The sequence below is a fragment of the Ovis aries genome, chromosome 1 (assembly GCF_016772045.2).
Source record: "Ovis aries strain OAR_USU_Benz2616 breed Rambouillet chromosome 1, ARS-UI_Ramb_v3.0, whole genome shotgun sequence".
Lineage (NCBI taxonomy): Eukaryota > Metazoa > Chordata > Mammalia > Artiodactyla > Bovidae > Ovis > Ovis aries.
This window is the reverse complement of record NC_056054.1, coordinates 178,952,582-178,968,544: the sequence shown is the minus strand read 5'-3', so window position 1 is coordinate 178,968,544 and position 15,963 is coordinate 178,952,582. Positions and strand designations below refer to the sequence as shown.

General features: G+C 44.2%; 2 protein-coding genes across 17 annotated transcripts in view; one reads left to right on the top strand and one right to left on the bottom strand.

Annotated features, from left to right (window-relative positions):
• Window positions 1-14,059, top strand: part of CFAP44 (cilia and flagella associated protein 44) — a 125,863-nt gene extending 111,804 nt beyond the window's left edge. For both annotated transcript variants that reach the window (XM_015092445.4, XM_042231405.2), the window contains 3 exons: window positions 3,886-4,046; window positions 6,179-6,313; window positions 9,558-14,059. In XM_015092445.4, the coding sequence (XP_014947931.2) occupies window positions 3,886-4,046; window positions 6,179-6,313; window positions 9,558-9,731 (470 nt within the window). In that variant the 3' untranslated portion in view covers window positions 9,732-14,059. The remainder of the gene's footprint in view (window positions 1-3,885; window positions 4,047-6,178; window positions 6,314-9,557) is intronic.
• Window positions 13,532-15,963, bottom strand: part of BOC (BOC cell adhesion associated, oncogene regulated) — a 273,171-nt gene continuing 270,739 nt past the window's right edge. For all 15 annotated transcript variants that reach the window (XM_060417718.1, XM_060417722.1, XM_042231472.2 and 12 more), the window contains 2 exons: window positions 15,299-15,492; window positions 13,532-14,281 (listed from right to left, as the gene is read on the bottom strand). In XM_060417718.1, the coding sequence (XP_060273701.1) occupies window positions 14,094-14,281; window positions 15,299-15,492 (382 nt within the window). In that variant the 3' untranslated portion in view covers window positions 13,532-14,093. The remainder of the gene's footprint in view (window positions 14,282-15,298; window positions 15,493-15,963) is intronic.

Here is a 15,963-nt window from a genome sequence, read left to right as displayed (position 1 = left end):
CCCTCTTTCTACTTGCTCTCTCTCCTGATGCTATCAAAAAGTTACTCTCCTGTTTTAAAAAGGATAAGTCTTTTGTCATAGAAACAATTTCTCACAATTTTTAAAGGTTTTATGTTTAATAAAATGTAGAAAAATGTAAAAAAAATGCCCACTACCTAGCTTAAGAAATGAAGCACTGAAGATATAATTGATGGCCTTTCTCTTTCTAGTATTATTCTGCTCTCTCCTTCCCCAGGATCAACCATGAGCCAGGTACATACACATATAGATGTATTCACACACACTATATGAGGTGTCTTTGCATGTTTTTGGTATAATTTGCAACTCACTTTATTAACCCATTCTCTGAGAGTAATCTGTAATGCTACAGAAAATTAGCCATTTTAGCTGCTACTACAGTATGCCATTGGCCTGTAAGAGTTTTTCTTTGGCCTCCTGTTGATGGATATTTAGGGTACTTGTAATTTTTCATGATTACAGACAATGTTTCAGTGACCCTTCCTGTACCTGTCTCCCTGTGCTCGGGAGGAGGTGAGTCCCCAGGAGTGGGGACTGTGGGTGAGATGGGGTGTGTGTGCGTTTTCTGCTCGCCCGGGTGTTGTCAAGTTGTCCTCCAAACTGGTTGCACTGTTTTCTCTTCCTCCTGTTTCCCTCACCGCCCAGGAGGCTGAGAATTGCCTAGGTTCCATAGTCTCATCAACACTTAGTAATGTTAGCCTTTCATATATCTGTCAACCTGGTATATGTTAAAATTGTATTTCACTGTCTTTTTGTTTCCCTAGTTCCTTCAGGTTGAATGTCTTCACATACGCTTATTTGCCATTTATTTGTGTTCTCGTATGAAACTTGCCTGCTATACACCTTGCCCATTTTTTTACTTCTGTTTTTTACTTTTCTTATTGATTGTAGGGAGTTTTGTTTTTTTTTTTCCCCATATTCTGTCTTTATCTATTACATGATTTTGAATCTTTTCTAGTATGTATCTTGCCTTTTTATTTGGTGAATCTTTTGGGGATACAGACATTTAAAATTTTAATATAATTAATTTATCAACCTGTTTATAGTTTGCGCATTGTGTGTATATATGTATGTCTTAAATCCTTTCCTATTTTGAGGTCATATTTTTCTATTGTTTCCTCTGTTAGTAGTGTTCTTTACTTTAATGTTCTTAGTTCACCTGGAATTGAGGTATACACTATAAGATGTATGGAGTAAAGACATGGAACATATATGTAAGTGATGAAGTATTCCAACTTTAATAACAATAAAATTATGAGTGGTATAATAGCATCTACCTTAATGCCCCAGAACTGTACACTTATTCTTTTCTTGGCCATGTCATGTGGCATGTGGAATCTTAGTTCCCCGACCAGGGTTTGAACCGTGCATTGGGAGCATGGAATCATAGCTACTAGACAGCAAGGGAAGCCCCAGAAGTGTACACTTTTAAAAGATTAAAATGGTACATTTTGTTATGTGAATTTTGCTACAATTAAATTTTTTTTTAAAGAAAATTTGGAAAGGAAAAAGGGAGGAATATAGTTGTCAGTCAGTCCAAGTTGCTTGAATTTGTAGAGGTCTTCAGTGAGATGGTGGTTCTGCTCTCATGGGTGGCTGGATTATAAAATTTTAAAATACGTGTTAGGACTCTATATTTGAATAATACTTATTTGAGACACAGAGTTTTCTCAGGTGTAAACCTCACGGCCCCAGCGCTTCTCTCGTACTTCACATTCCTTTGGCTTCTGTAGCCTGTGAATGTTGTTTATATTTGGAAATACTATTTGTCAAACCAAGGAAACAAACTAGCATGAAAATGAGAGAAACTTGTTTCCATTTGAGTAACCTCTCAGTTTGGGAAAATGTGTGAAGATGAAATGAAGTATTCATATTTTGGGAATGTTAGTTGAAATTTAAAAAAAAAAAAAAGAGGTTCTGTGTAGTAGAAGTTTTATTCAGTGGTTTTCAGTTCTCCCATCCCTGGTTTGCTTTCTGAAAGCAAGTTGTGGGTCTGGTTAAAGACTGATCTTCTAATTCTGAAGGTGAAACTAGGAGTGGGTTCCTTTCCTATAACTCAGAGAACAAAGGCTTAACCGTGATGAGAAACACCACAGTCGCTCACTGGTGCCTTCCTCCATCCCAGACCCAATGGGGAAGAGGAGGAGAGTTTAGAACATGAGGTGGGAAGGTAAGTTCTCTCCTTTTTAAGAAGAGCACAGCTTGCAGCCATGTGGAGGGAGATGGGGAGTAGAGGGTGTTCTGGAAGGCTTTCTGTCCCCAGGGAATACTAGCTGTGGGAAGGGCAAAGACCAGAGTCCATGTCCTAGTACACGAGGCTGCCTTGGGAGAGGGTACCCTGATATATGGGCTAGCTAGGGGGAGTCAAGGTTCTTACTGAGGGGGCCAAGCAGGCAGCCACAGGCTAGACACAGTAGAGCAGATAATCCCATCATTATTTCATTTGCATCACTAATTATCATGGCCACCACACGATGCAAGTACATGGGGGTGCCACTCACATAGAATAGAAACGAATAACCCTTCCTGGATTGTGCAAATTATGTCATTTATGCCAAAAGTCATGCCGATTGTGCCATTATCATCCACTCAGGGTAACGATTATACCTGAATACACATTCTTGCCCAGTAACTGAGCTGCATCATCTTGTTACATGTAAGGGCCTTCAGAATTCACTTAGGGGATTCTGGTCACAGAAAATTTTGTTACAAGGTTATACTTTCTTCAGTTCAGTTCAGTCGCTCAGTCGTGTCCAACTCTTTGCGACCCCATGAATTGCAGGATGCCAAGCCTCCCTGTCCATCACCAACTCCCAGAGTTCACCCAAACTTACGTCCATCAAGTCAGTGATGCCATCCAGCCATCTCATCCTCTGTCATCCCCTTCTCCTCCTGCCCCTAATCCCTCCCAGCATCAGAGTCTTTTCCAATGAGTCAACTCTTCGCATGAGGTGACCAAAGTACTGATTAAAATCCCACAAATGGAATTTTCTCCAGGTTTTCCAGCGTTCCCATGTTGAGGAAAGACAATAAAACAAAAGTAAAACTTTGCATGTTAGATGGAGAGAACTGTGAAGAAGAAAAAACTAAAAGGAATGGGAAAGAGTGCTGAGGCCTGCAGGAGGCTGAGTAGGAGGCCGAGGAGTTCTCTGTAAATGTGATATACTTGCTAAGATATGGTTCTCCCTAATGCTTAGAGGACAAGTCACACTTGGTTACACCTTCAGAAATGAGTGTACTGGAAATGAGTCTATCACAGTCTCACAGCTTGTTTTCAGAAAATGGGCTGTGTGGGATGAGCCACGTGGCTATATTGGGAAGAGAATTCCAGGCAGCATAATTCCAGAGGATTCCTTATGAGAATACCCAAGTGAGCTTGGAATGTTTGAGAAGTAAGACGGTGTCTGGAGTAAATGAGAGAGGTGTGAGAGCTAACGGGGGCAGGGCAGGTGGGACCCTGTGAGCCACTGCCAGGATTTTAGTGTTATAACTTGGAGGTGGAAACTGCTGTTCAGTACCTATTTTATCTTAGCACAAGATGTTACAGAGATCAGTAGTAAAAAAAACCCAAAGGCTTTATAACCCGCTGGGGCCCATGAACAGTCTGAGCAGGGGCAGACCAGAGCGTGTAAGTCGCCTGGGAAAGGTGAGCCTGTTTCACACGGGAATTTGAAGTTGATGACAAGCCAGCACAACAATGTGCATTCTAAGTGAGGAAAGCGGTAGGTGCAGTGTCGCAGAGGAAACCCAACTGGTGATGTAAAGCCTTTTACCATCATCTTGCAAACGCTGTTCCTTAGGATGGTACTGTTCATTTAATAACAGTGGGAGCTTCTGAACAGCCTGACAGTGGTTGTCTTCTTTTAGAAATGGAAGAAACAGTCAGTCAACTAATGATTAGCAAGTTTGGCCGCGTGATCAATCTAGAAGCCCTTCAGACACTTTCTGTGAATACAACGCTTGAAGAACTAAAGATCAAAAAGCTTCGAAAGGAGCTATCAAACGTAAAGGAAATGAAAATGTGGGAGGTAAGGATGAGAGGGCAGGTGACCCTCTGGGCAGAGGCGAGAGCTCCTGGTAAGCTGTCAGGGGGTCCCTGCAGAGCATCTCTACATCTGTGCAGCTGGAGCATCTCACAGGCCCCTGTGAGCCCCACCGAGTTCCCCCATGGTCTGTCTCAGCTTCCTTATCATTCACTTAACTGGAGGTACTGGTCTATCTTGGGATGAAAGCACCAGCACTGGAGTCTGGGGTCCAGGATTCTTGTAAATATGAGGGCAGCATGGCATGAAGGGCGAGAGATTCCACTCTGAGGTCCGCATTAATGTGTAAAGGCTCTAAGTGTTAGACGTGAACTGTTGCACTCTGTGCCTGGTGAGTCCCTTCAGTTGTGTCCATCTGTTTGTGACCCCATGCACTGTAGCCCACCAGGCTTCTCTGTCCATGGGATTCTCCAGGCAAGCATACTGGAGTGGGTTGCCAAGCCCTCCTACAGGGGATCTTCCCAACCCAGGAATCAAACTGTCTCTTATGTCTCCTGCATTGGCAGGTGGGTTCTTTACCACTAGTGTGCGTGTGTGTGTTAGTCGCTCAGTCGTGTCCAACTCTTTGAGATCCTATGGAGGTCCTCTGTAGCCCCCCAGGGTCCTCTGTCCATGGCATTCTCTAGGCAAGGATACTGGAATGGGTTGCCATTTCCTTCTTACCACTAGTAGCACCTGGTAGTGCTCTGAGGATCCTCCTTATATAATTCTATGTAGCTTTTGCATGTCGTTTCCATTCTGGAAATTAGAAAAACATCTCTAAGTAATAGATTTTATAACAAGGTATATACTGTTTAGCTGGTAGGGTCCTTTTTTTTTAATTTTAATTTTTACTTTTATTTTACAATACTGTATTGGTTTTGCCATACATTGACATGAATCCACCATGGGTGTTGGTAGGGTCTTAAATGTTAAATGCCTACACTGTTCCTGGAGCCATGAGATGAGGCAGTATTCCTGATTCAAAGAGAGGGGCTTTTACAAAGACTTTATAAGCTCACCAATCACACGGCTTCTCTAGTTTTCTGACTTAACAGCAGATAGGGAAGGAGGAGAGGTTCCCAGTGGTATCTTCTTTTCTTATCTAAGATTTGTCACTGTACTGTGGAGAAACAAATTACTCCAGTGCTGGTGTCAGTGGGACTGGATGCTATCAGGGTAGTGCTGGAGATAATATGTGCGATCTGAAATAATTTGTTGGAGCAATAGGGTAACAAAGGAAAGCCACTGGCAGATGTATGGCCATTGAAGCTGGTCACCTTGAGGATTCTGGGCCAACACTGGGGGGAAAAGTGATATAGGAAAGTTTCTGGTTAAACAATCATTCTCCCTTTTAATTAATGAACACCAGCACTCAGTCAGCATACTAATATCCTTCCTCAGAAGTGGAGTGATACGTATCTTCATCTCATTTTTGCCTACATTCATTCTTTTTTTTTCCTCATCAAACCACACCTGATACACCTGCTTCTGATTATATTATTGGCTTACTATATTTCCCTATGTGCGTAGGGCTTCCCTGGTGGCTCAGATGGTCAAGAATCTGCCTGCAATGTGGGAGGACCTGGGTTCGATTCCTGGGTTGGGAAAATTCCCCTGGAGAAGGGAACGGCTACCCACTCCAGTATTCTTGCCTGGAGAAATCCCATGGACAGAGGAGCCTGGTGGGCTACAGTCCATGGGGCCGCAACGAGTTGGACATGACTGAGCCGCTAAGCAGCAGCAGTCACTGTATGTGACAGGCATGAGTACAATGAGCATGGTCTTTGCCCTTGTAGAATTTAAAGTCTAGTTTGTCAGGAAAAACTCCTGGGCTTCCCTGGTGGCTCAGACAGTAAAGAATCTGCCTGCAGTGCAGTAGACCCAGGTTTGATCCCCTGGAGAAGGGAATGGCAGCCCACTCCAGTATTCTTGTCTGGAGGTTTCCATGGACAGAAGAGCCTGGTGGGCTATAGTTCATTGTGTTGCAAAGACGCGGACACCACTGAGTTACTAAGACTTTCACTTTCATGTGCATATCACTCCATTTGCTTGATGGTTTTGATCAAATCTGGACATTTGTGTTTTTTTCTCTCTCTCATTCACTGAATCCGTTTTACATCTTCCTGCCCTGGTAGGAAAAGATTGCTCAGGTTCGATGGGAATTGATGATGAAGACAAAAGAACACACCAAAAAACTTCATCAGATGAATGATTTGTGTATTGAAAAGCAGCGGCTTGATTCAAGACTGAATACTCTACAGAACCAGCAGGTATGTTCCTTTTCTTTAGACCCTTGATCAGAATTAGGGATGTTCTGTAAAGGGAGCTACTCATAAGAACACTAAGTGCTGGGCTTTTAAACGAACCTTGATCTTGAATGGGTTTTGGCCCACCTGGGTCTCTGAGGACACTGAGTTGATGCTGTTTACATTATTGACTATACCAAAGCCTTTGACTCTGTGGATCACAATAAACTGTGGAAAATTCTGAAAGAGATGGGAATACCAGACCACCTGACTTGCCTCTTGAGAAACCTGTATGCAGGTCAGGAAGCAACAGTTAGAACTGGACATGGAACAACAACAGACTGGTTCCAAATAGGAAAAAGAGTATGTCAGGGCTGTATATTGTCACCCTTATTTAACTTATATGCAGAGTACATCATGAGAAATGCTGGGCTGGAAGAAGCACAAGCTGGAATCAGGATTGCCAGGAGAAATATCAATAACCTCAGATATGCAGATGACACCACCCTTATGGCAGAAAGTGAAGAAGAACTAAAAAGCCTCTTGATGAAAGTGAAAGAGGAGAGTGAAAAAGTTGGCTTAAAGCTTAACATTCAGAAAGCGAAGATCATGGCATCTGGTCCCATCACTTCATGGGAAATAGATGGGGAAACAGTGGAAACAGTGTCAGACTTTATTTTGGGGGGCTCCAAAATCACTGCAGATGGTGACTGCAGCCATGAAATTGAAAGACGCTTACTCCTTGGAAGGAAAGTTATGACCAACCTAGATAGCATATTGAAAAGCAGAGACATTACATTGCCAACAAAGGTCCGTCTAGTCAAGACTCTGGTTTTTCCAGTAGTCATGGATGGATGTGAGAGTTGGACTGTGAAGAAAGCTGAGCGCCGAAGAATTGATGCTTTTAACTGTGGTATTGGAGAACTCTTGAGACTGCCTTGGACTGCAAGGAGATCCAACCAGTCCATTCTGAAGGAGATCAGTCCTAGGTGTTCTTTGGAAGGAATGATGCTAAAGCTGAAACTCCAGTACTTTGGCCACCTCATGGGAAGAACTGACTCATTGGAAGACTCTGATGCTGGGAGGGACAGGGGGCAGGAAGAGAAGGGGACAACAGAGGATGAGATGGCTGGATGGCATCATGGACTCGATGGACATGAGTCTGAGTGAACTCCGGGAGTTGGCACTGGACAGGGAGGCCTGGCATGCTGCGATTCACGGGGTTGCAAAGAGTCGGAGACGACTGAGTAACTGAACTGAACATTACAATGAGCCTGAAGGACCAGCTTCACCATATGCCTATTGGGTGCTATGAATTCAAACAGAAAGTACAGATTAAGAGATTTGCCTTGACCCTAGAGAGGTAAGGTTATTTATGTGTAAATAACAATGTCAACATGCTCCCTGAATCTGCTGTCAGACATCCATTTTCAATATCGGGTATTTCCTTTGACCTAAAGTCTGAACTGAACTGAAAGTCTAAACCACGTTACTTATTAAAAAACACTTGTTACTTTTTATGGCTTTCAACTTGCTCTGATAGGTTTTTTGAGGCTAACATAGTAATACTTAATACATAGTATGTAGTGGGTAATACTTAATAGTAAAGTTTCTATTTAAGCCTTGCCTTCTAGGAACCAAACACAGGTATGACATATTCTAAACTATATGCTGTAAGACTGTTTTCTCTTGGTTTATACTTTTTAAGCTCCCAGGAAATGGTCTAAAACAGGGGTTTCCGAAGTGTTTCCATGAAGAATGGCATGTGTATCCCCTGGGGAGCTTGTTAGGAATGCAGATTCTGGTTCCCCAGTCAGACATACAAAATCAGAAGTTCTTGGGAGTGGGCCCAGAATCTAGAACAAGCCTTCCAGGGGACTCTGCTGCATGCTAGAATTGAAGAATCACTGGTCTGAGCAAAAGTCCAAAAGAAAGAATGAATAAAAGGCTCTGGGAGGTTTACAACTAGAATTAGAGACGACGACTAGAATCTGAATGTCAAAGACCCTTTATCCACTAGACAGTTTTTGAGCTGAGAGTCAAGGCAGTGTTCAGGAAGGATAATGGCTACACAGAACCTTCAGAGTTGGCCATGAATACACACCTGTTGACTTGATGTGTTTTGAACATCCAGATACCTTGGCAAGGAAAGAGCTTGGACCCACGAAATCCAGGAAGGAAAATTATTACCTGGGTCTCTTTACATAGTATCTCTTCATAGCTTTACAGGTATGGTCTCATTCCATTGGCGAGGTCATTGAATCTTCAAAATATCGACTTTCAAAGCTCAGAATGGTCAAGTAACCTACTAATTAATATGTGGAGAAGTTTGTTTTTTAACTGAGGTCTGTCTGCTTCCTAAGCTGACTCCACTACTATTATTCTTACAACACTCTAGGCATGAAGTGGAGTGTAGATGGCAAGGCCAAAGACATTTCAAAGTAAGAGTAGCCAAAATTTGTTTGGATATGGTAAGGAAAATGAGGGAAAAGCTATGGTGACTTCAGAGTGACCATCTAGACTGACTAGGCATGGTGGGGAGAGGGGCACACATTTAGCTGTAAGTAACAAATGAGAGTAGCTCAGACAAATAGAGGCGCTTCTCCTCACTTCAGTCTGCAGGAGATGAATTAGGGGTTTTGGTTTATTGGGCCATGGTGTCATGGCCCAGCATCTCTGTGATTCTCTTGGTGACTGGTAGAAATTCCCTTCAGTCACAGCGGCTGCCTCGGCTCTGTCATGGATGCCCAAATGCCAGCCTCTTGTCCCTTTCATTGAGAAAGCAAGCAAATGTTTTCTGCTATATCTACTGAGCCTCTCCCAGCTGGAAGAGGAACTGGGTAAGGTTAGTATTTAGCTTTCATAGCCTCTGCAGTGAAGGCAGGCAAGGGGGAAGATACTAGGTGTTATGTCCCTTCCTTTAATGTGCATTCAGATTTAGTGAGAATCTACTAATGATATGAGCTATATAGGAAAAGGAGGTATCTTACCTTGGAATTCCAGCAATGAGCCCTGTAGAGTATGAGTGACTGATAGCCAGTTAATCAGTTACCCTCTAAAGGGGATTTTTGCATGTAAGAGTTGCTTATTAGCACAAAGGGACACATTTCCAATGGTGGGATTTCAGTGGAAGAACTGAAGGCTTCTTAAAGAGCGGTGGCTATTTTAGATTGACTGCAAGGCAGGCATGCCTAATAAAGCAATGAAGACAGAGAAGTTTCCATATTCTAAACGATGCTTAAAGCAGGGAGGTGTTCTCTCTCTACAGGGCAATGCCTTCCAGGGCCCTCGGAAAGCAGATATTGAGGCAAGAGAAAGGGTCACTGAACTGATACAAGTCCAAGCCGAAAGGATTCAGGCCTTAAAGGAAGAGATTGCTCTTTTGCGTAAGAAAGGTGGTCTCCTCCTGCCCCCGATTCATCACCCACAAGAGAATGAATGAAGTCCCAGGGCCTGTAAGTTTGCTGTCTCCTCAAATCCATCCATGATTCAACACACAATTCTACAGTTCTGTTGTCTGCAACAACCCTACTGTTTTAAAGTGAATGTGTCTGAAAGTCTAAAACCAGATCCAGTCATGTAGTTTTAATGATTTACCCCCAGTTGGTTATCTCAGAACTGACTGTAATGCTCAACAGCTACTTATATTGAACTGAACCATTTTAGATGCGCCTGGAACCAATTGGATCAAATATAAAGTCTCAGGAGGTGGTATCTCAAACCATCAGAAAGAATCAGTAATATATTGTTTTGTAAAATTTGTTTTTTGGTTATCTGAATGTTTAGCCATTGGCAAGAAAATCTATCATTCAGCAAACCATGAGAAAACCTTTTCTTGATGGTTAAATCCTTGGAAAATAAACTTTGTTATCAGGTATTCTCTGAGAGGACATGAGAAAGAAACCATTTTGCTAACAAACAATATCTGGGAAAAAGAAATGCAACTTAGAATTCTGACATTGTTAACTTTGTAAGTCAGTCAGTTATTTGAGGGCTCTGGATTCAGGAAATGGATACAAAGAACAGAGCAGTTGCCCTTCGGCTGGCATAAAGCAAGAAACAATCAGCTTCCTGAATCACCCAGAGTTTTAGCAAACTCCTCAGCTCTGGGTAGAGCAGAGAAGTGTGTTTTGCAAAATGGTTAAGGAGGAGGCTCTTCTCTGAAGGTGTCTGCAACTCTACCAGCATTTCCTATAGTTTTTCACATCCTGTGCCTTTTTCTTTCTGGTTCTACTTGAGTCATTTGCTGGCTTTGATACAGATAAGGAAATAATGAAATAGATTCCATCACTGAGAGATCATCTCTAATAATAACTTCTGATTGTACGTAACGTTTTGGGAGTATCCGTTTGGTTTGGGGGTAAGTGGTCATTGGAATTCATCTTAAGAATGATTTCACCAACAGTTGGACTCCTGTTAGTAATAGGTCTAGTAACAGGTCCACTTTAATGACAGCCTCTCTGGAGGCTGTCCCAGAATATGAATTGGTCATTGAAAAGGAAAAGTAAAGAAGACAATATTGTACCAATGTAGCAAGTGACTCAGCAAAGTCAAGTCTTCCTAACCTGTGGCTAGCCTGCTGCCAAAATTATCATCAGGACTTGGGTTCCTTGTTGGAATGTATATGTTAGAGGTGGCCTGCTGTGTCTGACATCCTTTCATAGCTTACCATTTGTGCCTGTCAGCACAGAGCTCTGACGCAGTTGCCTCTCCACTGGAGCACCCTTTACCACCTTTTTCTGTTCTTCGCCCTAAACTATGTGTGCCCTTCAAGCATTTAAGACAAATATGTTAGTCTTAGTTCTGAGTGTTTTAATTTTTATGTAGGAATAAATAAGTAAGAAGGGTCAGGAATCCGGGAGCCACTTAGCTGGGCCTTTCCAACCTGTGTCTCCCATGAGGTTGCAGTCAAACTGTGCACTGGGGCTGTGTCCATCTGAAGCTTGGCTGGAAATGGAAGGGATAACACCAGACCTACTCACTCAACTGGCTGGCCAGCCACCATCCTGCGCAGCTGCCTGGATACAGGGAGTGGTCTTGGAGGGGACACTGTCCCTTGCTGTGGTGAGAGCCAGGGTAAGGTCCACTATTTTCCTGGGCCTCACTGTCAGATAAATGAGAAATTAAGATAAGCTCTGAGGCTTCCTCTCATTCTGAAATCCTAATTCAGAATGAATGAATTCAGTCTATAGAAGAGCCATGTCAAAGATTCATGTGTATATCAACTTAGGAGTAAAACCAGTCAAGATTATTACGTTTTGTCCAATTGAACCAGACAAAAATCACTGAAGTTTACAAATATTAAGCTTTCATACAGTATGTTTGGAATTTGACAATACAGTTAATTCATTCTTACTTTGAATTAGACAAGGAATAGAGGTAGCTTTAGTTTAATTTCATTGATCCCAGGCTTAGTCTTGCATCTGTAACTAAGTATGAGCATCTGAATCTTTGGGAGGTTTAATATCAAACAGGAGAGCCCTGACTAGGGATAGATGGAAAGCTGTCCTTGTTTCCTGAGCAAACTGTTCTCTGCCTCTTGCTGTGCCCTTAGAGAAGGCAGCCACCTTTGAGAGAGGCCAAAATCAGTCTAAGTTGAATTATTTGTGGGTCAGTTGTTATCATTAAATATCAACATTGAAAGAAAAAGAAACTGTAGAGTCCTCTGTCAGAACTTCATAGGAAAATGAGTTACTCGTTTTGCCAAGGCAACCTATTCTGTTGCACAGCTTAGGTCTCCTAGCCAAGAGCTGAACTCTGCACCCTCACTAGCTTCCACACACCTAAGTCTTACTCTTCCTTTTGCTTCTTGACTGAATCAGACTTTTAAAAGACACTACGGTAATTAACCTGAATCTAAAGAAATGCAAAATGCAATGAAACAGAAATATAAGTTGTTTTTTCTAGGTTAAAATTTAAAGGCCTGGTACCCTAACCTTTTCCTGCAGTTGGCTAAATATGCACATTTATCTTGTTTAACCTGCCTTAGAAGTGCCTTTTCTTTCCCAGGACATTTTTGAGGGGCTAAAAGCATTCAGTGTTGTTATTTAAAACTACTTTCTGCACAGCACTGGAGCATACCACTTCCATCCATAGCATTCACCAGAACTTACTTTGACAACCACTGGGGTCAGTAAGCATAAAAAACAAAAAAAAACAAAAAAACGAAGATTTAAAAAAGCCAGTGGGCTAGGTGAGTTACAGCCCAGATCTGAGAGGTGAGACTTGTCCCCCTCCCTCCTCTAAGCCCTCCATGCCAGATTTTATCGGAAGTCACAATTCTGCCTGAAATCTGAATCTTCCCTGCTTCTTCAATCTTGTCTGAAGTCTTCTCTCCCCTGCTCTGTGTCTCCTTTCCTATAATTTCCATATTCCTTACAGTCCTTCATTTCATTTCTTAAAATATTTTAAAAATACTGCTTTTCTAAAAACCATGTTCCAATTTAGCTGCTGGATGGCGAAAGGCTGCAAGAACTTCGCGCCAGCAGAGGGTGCACTTGTCCAGAACCATCAAAGTCACTCCTGGGGCTTTCCTAGGACTTTGTTTATCCAATTCGTGACTAGAGTGTGAAGCCAGGGTCTGCCATTGATGACTCTTAACAGGATTAAGTGTCTCAAGTGGCAGTTCATCTGTAACTCAATTCTACTGAAATCTAGAAGATACATTTCCCTCCTAAACACAGTTAAAAGTGTGTTAGGGCTCTCAGCAAAAAGCTTTGGTCTCCATTTTACCACTTGTACATAAAAAGGTTGATCCTGTGGCTGGAGGGCAGTGAGTAAACGTTCATTTTAAACAACTAGTGAGTCAAGTCCTCTGGCTACGTTGCTGTGTCTTTGGGAAAAAGGGAAGTGAATTTTACCAGGCACCGTATATTCAGGTGTAGCACAGCACTTCACTAAATGGTATTTTAGAGAAAATAGTCAACACACATCTGCATAGAAAAGACGAATCTCATTCCTTCGAGCTTCCCAGAGCTTTACCTTAAGTCCAGAGAACGGTGACTCTGCTTCTCCTCGCCCAGTGTACCCCGTCTCCCTCTTGGACAGTCACCATGCATCTGCTTTGATGAAAACACAACTGACATTCAACATTTAAAAGGACAAAATCAGAAACCTTTGCCGCCTTTTCCAGATCTCTCCCTGACGGATCTGAAAACGCTGCAAGTGGATGTTTCTTCAAATGCTCAGACTGAATCCTAACATCTGAAGAGAATGCTGACTCATACATGACTAAGCTGAAGGTTATAGGGAAGACTAAACATTTATTTAGACGTTACAGTGTTTATTTTTACAGAGATATGTTGTCACAGATTATTGCTTCTGGAAGGTTTGCTAATGCTCACAGTACTATACACATCTCAGTCTATCTCACGGGCATCTCGGGAAATCGTTGCCAGCAGCACCAGATCCAGCTGCCGGCACGGGTGGCTCCAGCTCTGAGGCCGTGGCGCTGGCCTTGTTTCTCTCACGGTCACTGTGGATGGTGTGCCTAGGAGTCCTCCTTCCGCAGGCTTTTCTGTGGGTCTGTTGCACCCCTCCCTGGGCAGTGGCACAGGATCCAAGGGACATGTTTGCCGCCTTAGTTGTGTTGCTCTTCGCCTGTTGATGCCTGTTATGTTGTGGCTTATTTTCCATCTCAGACCTCAGTGGGGAGGACTTGCTGTGTCTCTCCAGAATTATAAAAACATATACATTTATTTACAAGTGCATAAATATATAAATATGGCTATTATAGAAAAATAAATACCAATTTCCTCTCTTTAAAAAAAATAATATATAGTCTTTGTGGGATATCAGCTTCTGCCTAAATTGTAGGAGGTGGTGTTTCAAAAGACATGTGCACTGGTGGGCTGGGGGAGAGCCGCACCCCGAGTTCCTGCCCCGCATAGGACCCAGAGGGGTGCTGGGGACACCAGTCTCCTCTCCCCACAGGGCAGGAGTCGGGACTATCCACCTCTTCAACCGGCACGAGGCCCAGGCAGCACGGGGGTCCTGAGGGGAGAGAGAAGTGGGGAACGTTAGGGTCCAGACTGCCAGGAACAGCGCTCAGTCACTGGAACAGAAGTTGGCTACATGGCCTTAAGGAGACAGAGACCCACAGCTATCGATACACAAGAACAGCTGCACTCCCTCTAAGGACAGTCATAGACCTGGCATGGTCCACTTCTTACCCACGTCCCACCTGCACTTTTCAGTGGTGGAAGCAGAGACCCTCCTGCCTTTACCCTGTACCTGGGGGTGGAAATGAGGGGGGCTGAGCCCAGGAACTGTGCAAGACAGTCCTACTCTCTCCAGGTGTGGGCTGCCGGTCCAGCCTCCCCATGCTTTCTGGCCGTTGAGTGTCCCACTCACAACTGTGCCTGTACTGGAATGTCATCTCCCAGAGCCAGGGTCCAGGATCTGCATCCTGACCTAGCATCCACTCCATGAAGGCTAAGAAACATCAGCTCATTCTCTGAACCAGCCTGTGCCCAACCAGCTATCAAAAAGATGGGCACAAAGAAAGCCAGTGGCTGGGCTGGGGGGCACTGTGCACTGAGTCCCCTGGAGGGAAAGTCTGGTGGAAACACAGAGTTCTATGATGTGAGAACTTGGCTTCTTAATGATGGGTGCAACCTCATTCCTTAATAAAGACGTAGGACCCAGCAAAGCAAGGTGTTTCAGAATGATGAGAAGGTGCCCCTTGGTTTGATGAGAGGGGCAGCAAGAATTTGCAGATTGCCTTGAAATGCTGAGACCAAAAAGGTTTCTTTCTCTGAAATGGAGAAGTACCCTTTCTCAGTCTCTGAGCGCACAGCTTGGACCTCACAGACACCCTCCTGCAGATCTGCTGGGCCTTCAGCAGGGAAGGAGGCGGCCAGCTCCCCTTCACACCCCCCATCCTGGATACACAAGCTGCGGATGGTCTTTACCAAGCATCACCCTCAAGCATCACTGTTCTCTCCCTGCCTCCATGTCACTCCTGGGGCATGGATGTCTATCTTATTCCGCCCTGCCCTTGGCACTGACCTGGGTGAAAAACAGGGTCCCACATGGCTTCCAGCCCAGGACTCTGGGGTACACTCCTCATGCCTGGCTGGCCCGTGGCTTCAGGCTGCTCCTGGAGGCGGTGGCAGTCCCGGTGCGGCGGGAGCAGCTGGTGAGCTGAGTCATCGGGCAGTGTATACAGGAAAGTGCCCTCGTCTGGGTTTGATCTGGGTGCTCTGCATGCACAGAAGCGGAGGGGGGAGGGAGGGGAAGAGTGGGCCTGGATCCCACATCCCTGGCTGTGCCCTGGTCTGTGGGCACCAGAGCTCGCAGAGCTCAGACAGGGCAGGGGCTGCTCCCCTCAGGACTTCAAGGGTGCCACATCATCACTTGCATGGGCAAGTCTAGTCTGTTTCCATTTGATTCCATGGGTGTCCCGAGTATGTGAAAGGGTGTGGAGTCAGGTGTCCAGGGGACTGTGGATATAGCTAGCTGTGTGGCGCTGCTCTGGACTGACAAGCAAGGGGAGAATTTCTGAGCAGAAAAGGCATCATAATTGCAAACACAACAACTCCCTCTCAGGCTCAGAGTCCAGTGGAGCAAGCTGTCACAAGGGGATCCCTGAGGGGCGCAGTAGGGCTCCCCTCTCCATGACTCATGCCGGGCTTGGGGAGCCAGGGAGAAAGCGAGCTCTGGGGCTCAGGAGT